Genomic DNA, 7,767 nt, shown 5'->3' with positions numbered 1-7,767 from the left:
TCATGGACTCCCCTGCTTATTTCAACAAGACAATGCCAAATCACATTATGCACATGTTACAACAGCGTGGCTTCGTAGTAAAAGAGTGCAGGTACTAGACTGGACTGCTCCCATTGAAAATATGTGGCCCATTATGAAGTGTAAAATAGGACAACGGAGACCCTGGAATGTTGAACAGCTGAAGCTGTACATCAAACAAGAATGGGAAAGCATTCCACCTACAAAGCTTTGACAATTAGTGTCCTCAGTTCCCAAACGTTTATTGAATGTTGTTAAAAGAAAAGGTGATGTAACAGTGGTAAACATGACCCTGTCCCCATCTTTTTTGGAACGTGTTGGAGCCATAAAATTCTAAGTGAATGATTATTTTCTAAAAACAATAAAGTTTATCAGTTTGAACATTAAATATATTGACTTTGTAGTGTATTCAATTAAATATAGGTTGAACATGATTTACAAATCATTGTATTCTGTTTTTATTTATGTTTAACACAACGTCCCAACTTCATTGGAATTGGGGTTGTACTTACTTTCTAAATTGCAGGAAAGTAGGGACTCACAATAGCAGTAATACAAATCTAGCCGTTAATGAGGAACACCAAAAACACACAAAATAAAAAAAAGATGTAACTAACTTGGTTAAGTCTGAGGACAAAAATCATATTTATCAAAGAGAGCTCTTACATTCTAAGTACTGTAAAATATACAGACAAGTCAAATCCTACTTTCTTCGTACTCTCTCTCCACTTCCTTCCGGAGATTTCTCTCCCTGGCCAGAGCTTCTTGGCTTCCCCACACATCCAGAGCTCTAAAAGGCAGAGAGAAAGTAATCAAAGCAACAACACTTTTTTAATGAATAAAAACATCACATAATGGGATGACTTCTGACTTCGCCTCGACGTCCGAGCGCAGGAACACAGTGAAGGCCTCAGTGTCATCGTGGGGGCTGCGTCTTCGGATCTTGCGAAGGTGCTCCAGGTCACTGCGAATCCGCAAGACATGACGAGAACATAGAAATGTTCTTGTGAAACAATGCTGCTTCCTTGTATTAGTTAATCACAGCAGTGCGGTCACTCATTAACCCCAAAGGAATCCGAGCTGTGGAACATGAAGCGTTACCTCGGTTTAAGACAGAATTCATTCATGGCTCGGACAGCCGTGATGAAGTTATTCTGCGTGTACTTGGCGCCATATTCACGCTTCTTCAGGACGGCCCGGACTGAATGCAGAAAGAGAAATGTGGGCAAGGAAATGAATAAAAGAAAAACATTAAAATTTGAGGTGGTGCAAGAGGTGGCTATATACAATGGGTGCTGATCCAAATTCATATTGTTCTGCCTTGGCAGAAGACTACAGAGTGCTTTTCTAGTTAAAGGAGGTTTCCAAGCACTGCTGGTAAGAGAAGGGTTTCAATGTCACGACAAATAAATTTTTCGAGCAAAACAAAACATTGGCAAAGGGCTTTTCGATTTATTGGTGTTTTCTGTAGTGTTCTTTATCACAAATGTACATACAATACTGTATATGTCACTGTATATTTTAGTCGGTTTGAGTCACGCGTAAGAAGCTTCTTGATGTGTCTTGAGCTGAGCAAGTTTGGTGACTCTGGGTTAGACAAAAGGCATACAAAACACACGGTAACACTACAGTACATCCTGCAATAATTGTTTCTTCTTTGTGTGTTGCATTTTTACAATAGGACAGTGATGATCAGTAATATTACATTGACATTACAAACCATATTCAGGCTAACAGAGATGCTCACATTTGTTCCTGAAGGTATACACCCTAAAAATCATTCATTGAACAGAAAAGTTCATTTTAAAACATTAGCTAATTTTCTTTGGCATGTAACTGAATACAAAAACTGACTAAATGAACACATTATGATATACACTTAATTTATTACATTCTATTACACACAACATATAAACAGTTAAAAAAATGTAATGGTATAAGCTATTTTCTTTAATTTTACAAGAATGAAAGTGGAGAAATGGAGAATCATAGCGAGACTAGATTATCACCTTACCTTTCACTTGAATGGTCTCTGCTTTAGTGAGCCCCTTAAGCGCAGAACCTATGAGAGCAGCAAATAGAAAGAACAGGTGTCCAAACAGTCTCTAGTTTAGAAAAAAATAACACTTTACAAAGGAATTGGAAAAACAAAAATGTATTACAAAAGCAATTGACGTCATAAGTTAACCAGATTTGTTCCATACATCAGTTATCAAAGTTTTTAATATCATTGCACTTATACATTTCAGCTATCCTGTTGATGGAATAGGTTCTGTTAAATAAGCCCATAAAAATGACTACTACTCAAGAAACGACACGTGTATCGTGGTTTACTGAAACAATATCGGACAAGGGGACTCAGTCAAACTACAGGCTAGAGTATGGAACATGGAAGACAATACCAATTCTTATTGAACCAGGAAGTGTTTTCATGGATCAAATACCAAATTGCCCCACCGGCCCTAACCTTTCGTGAGGAGTGTATTCGTGAATATTCGCTGCTGTGACAATGTAATTTCTCTCATCCATCCATCCATCCGGGTTGGGATGGGACAGGTAAACTATGGTATGGCCGCACCTCCGTTTTTGGGCCACGGTTTGGTACATTTTCGGTATATATTTTAGGAGAGAAAAGCTCTTTTGTGTGGTAAACTACCTTTTATTCCTTTAATTGTATACCCGTGACAATACAGTAGTGCATGATATGTACAACAAATTAAGTCATATAAAAATGGGGGAAAAAAACTTGTGTCACAGTTGGATTAAGCATGGGTCAATTGGTAATGTCTGCATAAACATAATTTGGATCCGGCGTTTTCATTAAGTGGCCAAACAACAACTTCAACCACAGAAAAGGGTTTCAAATCTTTAGCAAGCGGTTATTTTCTTCAGTGGCACAGTAGATGTGTTCAAAAGCATTCTTGTCAGACACTTGTAGTTTTGCTGGTGTAACCTTTCGAGCCGCTTGAGTGTCGTGTGCACAGAAAATGATGCATCACGATAGGAACAAGGGAGAAGCTCGGTCATATTGTGTGTGGTTCTGTAAAAAGTGTTTGACATTTCAAGAAAGGCTTGCAGACAGTAAAATGTCTGTCAACAGCTTTCACTCCCTTGCCGCTGTATTTAACCTTGAAATAGAAATTAATCCACATTGGAGAATTTTATAATGCAGGTGCTTTTTCAAATTTCCATTTGAACTCCTCCACTCGAGCTAGTGGACAAGGTTAATTGCATCCGTGAACTGCACTTTGAAGCCAGATACAGCTGCAACTGTGGGTGCGTGAACGCACAACAGTTAATGGATATTATCAATGCAAAGTGAATTGCGAAACCATGCAGAGCATTTGTTAGTGCATGTTGAGGGACGGACCGACCGTCTATCAAAGTCGGTGATTCTTCAAGTCTGGTACGAGTATTGCTCGTACGTGGGCTCCCACTAGTGGTATGCAAAGAACCACTGAATTAAATGTTCAAACTCTGCATCGTGTTATAAAGAAACTTCTATTTAGTCCCGTTCAGTATACCTGCTGGGTACATCCATCCATCCATCCATTTTCCTGACCGCTTACCCTCACTAGGGCCGTGTGGGCGTGCTGGCGTCCATCTCAGGTGACTTGGGGCAAGAAGCGAGGTACACCGTGAACTGGTCGCCAGCCAATTGCCGGGCACGTATAGACAAAGAATCATTCACACTCACGTTTACACCGATGGGCAATTTAGTCTTCAATTAACCTACCATGCATGTGTTTGGAATGTGGGAGGAATCCGGAGTACCCGGCGAAAACCCATGCAGGCACGGGGAAAACATGCAAACTCTACACTTGCGAGGGGAGAGAACTGTGAGACAAATGTGCTAACCAGTCATCCACCATGCCACTCTGTTAAGTACAGTTCAGTTGTATTTAACTTTTAAGTACAATACATTTGCGCTTAGCCATTTCAAACTTTGTTTTAAAACATTTATTTTGATAAAATTTGTAGTTAACTTATGTACAATCCATTTTAATTTTGTCGCTGTTTATTTTCCTATATTTAAGCGCAGTGTTTATCTTTAAACTGTGCATAACATTACAGTGGCTTACATTCAGTAATTCATTTTCTGTGCCGCTTATCCTTACTTGGGTCGCGGGCGTGCTGGAGCCTATCCCAGCTATCTTCGGGTGAAAGGCGGGGTACACCCTGAACTGGTCGCTACCCAATCACAGGACACGTATAAACAACAAAGCATTTGCACTCACATTCACACCTATGGGCAATTTAGAGTCTCCTACCATGCATATTTTTGGGATGTGGGAGGAAACCGGAGTACCTGGAGAAAGGGTTCGCAGACACGAGGAGAACATGCAAACTCCACACGGGCGAGGCTGGATTTGAACCCGGGTCCCCAGAACTGTGAGGCAGATGTGCTAACCAGTCGTCCACCGTGCCACCCAGTGGCTTACAATAATACTAAATATATATTTTAGGGGATAAAGCCTCTACTTTCCTGTTCATGCACACTTAGTAGTTTAATCATGGTGGTACATGGAGAGACGAGTAATTTGCTGGTACTAAAACTTTGAAAACAACTGATCTAAATGATGAAAAGCGTGTCACCTGTTGCTGCTACGTTGGGTTTTGCGGTCACTTTTTCAGTGGAATCCGACGGAGATCTTGGAGGTCCATCTTTGCCGTTTCCAAAGGTGGAGTAGAAGTGGACCTCGGTCGCTCCCGGCGCGGCAACTCGACAGTCCGGAGGTCTGAGGCACGAGCTAAATGTGCTCCCGGTTTTCCACCCTGCCACACGTAAACATTAAACAACAACTCGATCAAAGCTCCAAATTAACACGACGGGTTCTTCAACGTGCATGACAGCGAGAGAGCGAGAGAGAGAGAGAGAGAGAGAGAGAGAGAGAGAGAGAGCGAGAGAGAGCGAGAGAGAGAGAGAGAGAGAGAGAGATCTCACCGAGGCACGGCTGTGGGAGCCTCGATCTGTGCCTCCAGGAGACCCTGAAGAAGACCTGCCACGGTCTGTGGACCAGGCTGGGGAGCATCCTGGCTAGTGACGCGGACCAACTGGCGAATATCACACGGAATCAACCCCAGTGAACTCTAGCTAGCAGCAGCCTGCGCATGCCAATTTAAACTCATTCAAACAGATTAACTCCCGAGTCCTCGCCACTCCGGGCATGACACCTTCGAAAAACGGAGCTAAACGGACCACACACGAACGACGTTTCTATCGATACTTCACTTGGGCATTGTAGTTTACGATAAGGTTAACTAATGCCTTTACCGGTTAGGCTAACGCTGCTAAAGCGCTATAGTACCGAATGCCTCTCGTAATAAAAAGTCAGCTAAGCACAAGCTAGCGCCTTTGAGTAGCGGAAAGACGAAGGACGTTTAGCTCTTTCCTCGACTCACAAACACCAACGTGGCCAAACTAGCGAGTCCACTCGGACTCGGACAGAAGTCGTACCGTTCTACGGTGAGGTTTGTTCGGCATAGTCTGTGTCCATTGGGACAAACTGCAAGTGCTACAAACACAATGGTCACGTGATCCGTGACACTCCAGGACGTCACGCCAATCCTCCCGTGGGCGTGGCTTTGCAAATCAGCGGACTAATCTTGTGTTCAAAATATTACTGCTGTACATAAATTCTTATTTGCATCCCAAGGCCCTTCGGACCAGAAGACCCTCTAAAGACTGCAATTTAAATTCAGGAAACATTCTGGAGTCCCTTTCGTTTCCATATTTTTGTTTACATTTACGTAGACTGTTCGCCCCTATATAGTCTATATTCTTGCTGTCTATTGTGGTTGTATTCAATAAGGTGTGTATTTCATACAAGTACTGGATTCGAGTACGTCACATCACTTATATTTGCTAACATTGCGTCACTGGAAGTCTATCGACATATATACAGTACGAGATAATCTAGCCCGATGGATCATCTCGGATAACTGACGTGCCTACGTGGCGGCCATGTTGAAAAGGTCGACGTTCCCGTCAAACGCAATGCATGGACATTGAAATTAAATCGTAACTTGCTCATTCCTCAACAGATTTGAACGAGGTTTACTTTTTAGTCAATGCCTAAGCGTGTGATATCAATACATAACGTTTATAAATAATAATAATAATAATGTTACTTCCAGTTCCCTTGTGGTAAATGTACGGCGTGTAATGTACCAGCCTCCTTGCTCTTTTGGTTTTCTTGCCGTCCACACACGGAATGCGCGGACGACTTTGACCCGCCTAATTTAGCATCGGGGCGTGTCGTATCTACGTAATTATATCTTTGTTTATTAAGGTATTTGTTTATTTTTTAAACTCATATTTCTCGGCATACTACAGATACACATAGGCGATAAATTGAAACATAATAATTTATATATATAAAAAAAGACCAAAACATCACTACAAAGCATTTCGCTGACGCACCGTGATACTGCATTATTTAAACACGTGTTAGATATTAATACCTCTCCAAATGTGTTGCTCAAAGAGTCATTCTAGGGCATCGGCATTTAATCAATCATTTTGTCTTATTTTCAAGAAAAACAGGCAAGAAACTATCGTATAATTTTATTCGTCCAGCTCAACCATATACAGTACTTTTTATGAGCTATTTTATTTCAATTTTTCTGTATACAGTAGGCCTATATCATATATACATTGCTGTGTTTTGGTCCAACCCTCTTACAGATACTCAGCACCTGAAATACATATATTTCTAAAATATTGCTTCTTTACAATTAAAGGTAAATTGCATTTGAATACTAATTTTGTTTTAATATGACTCTAATTACAGGATCAGGGTTGCACGTCAATGCTAATTATCATTCATTGTGTTTGGCTCATTATCATATTTTTTATTTGATTGATGAAAAAGTTAGGGACATTTGGCTTTTGGATCATATTTCAGGATGAACCTGAAATGCATCTATAACCTTCACAGGTTCAGATTCACATGACCTCATTAAAAAAGTCCTTTTTGTCATGCTGTTCAAATTTCGGCATCACGAGAACAAGGGGATATCGAACATTTGATCAACTACCTTCCATCGCGAGGCTTTCAACAGGATTTTCTCAAAGGGGAGGGGCCACTGAGCTTCGAGTGTCATCAGCAGGTTGCAACAAAGAGACTGCAAGAGTCATAGAAAGGCATACAAGTGGATGTCCTTGCACATTTATTGGTCAATTCATGAATCAAACACCTGTTGTGTCAACCCATTATTAGAGAACAGCAGGTAGCGCAAAATGTATTAAAACCTTGAACAGCTAGACATTCAAAGGTTTAAATAGAGAGGGTCAAATTCAATTCATTTATAGTCCATTTTTGATTCATCCTGAAACTTCACTTGCAAGCCAACTATCCCAATATATCTTTTTATGAGTAGTGCATTTTAAAGTGCAACCAAACAGACCAAAAAAATGTCTTGTAAATTTGACACATTGACACACAGTAAAGTCTTGTTAACAAGCCAGACAATGAATGGGGAGTTAAAAAAAAAAAAAAAAAAAAAAAAAAAAAAAAAATCACCAAGTGTGTGAAATCAGTTTTCAAAATGGTCAAGAAGTGAGACATTCTTTCAGCTTACAGACGTTGTGGGAATGTCGCTAAATGCTCACCAAATCCCGCCTCCCCAGAACTTTCAGCTTTCAATCAGAGATGTGCCTCCTCCAAAGCGGGGAGACACTCACATGGGGGGGCGGTCACCCTTTTGTCTCCGTTGAAATTCAGTGCTTAATCAACGGCGTAGAGT

At 40.9% G+C, this 7,767-nt stretch overlaps 1 protein-coding gene across 3 annotated transcripts in view; it reads right to left on the bottom strand.

Annotated features, from left to right (window-relative positions):
* slc30a9 (solute carrier family 30 member 9) overlaps positions 1–6,220 on the bottom strand; it is a 26,910-nt gene extending 20,690 nt beyond the window's left edge. The window contains exons 1-7 of one of the 3 annotated variants that reach the window (XM_061685423.1): positions 6,191–6,220; positions 4,964–5,073; positions 4,615–4,794; positions 2,033–2,080; positions 1,120–1,219; positions 890–982; positions 726–808 (exon numbers count right to left, since the gene is read on the bottom strand). In XM_061685423.1, the coding sequence (XP_061541407.1) occupies positions 726–808; positions 890–982; positions 1,120–1,219; positions 2,033–2,080; positions 4,615–4,794; positions 4,964–5,051 (592 nt within the window). In that variant the 5' untranslated portion in view covers positions 5,052–5,073; positions 6,191–6,220. The other 2 variants (XM_061685422.1, XR_009769171.1) reach the window with 2 other exon arrangements.
* Positions 6,221–7,767: the final 1,547 nt, after the last annotated feature.

Source organism: Phycodurus eques, chromosome 9 (genome assembly GCF_024500275.1).
Source record: "Phycodurus eques isolate BA_2022a chromosome 9, UOR_Pequ_1.1, whole genome shotgun sequence".
Taxonomy (NCBI): Eukaryota; Metazoa; Chordata; class Actinopteri; order Syngnathiformes; family Syngnathidae; genus Phycodurus; species Phycodurus eques.
The sequence above is the reverse complement of the archived record's forward strand: the minus strand, read 5'-3'. Positions and strand labels throughout refer to the sequence as shown.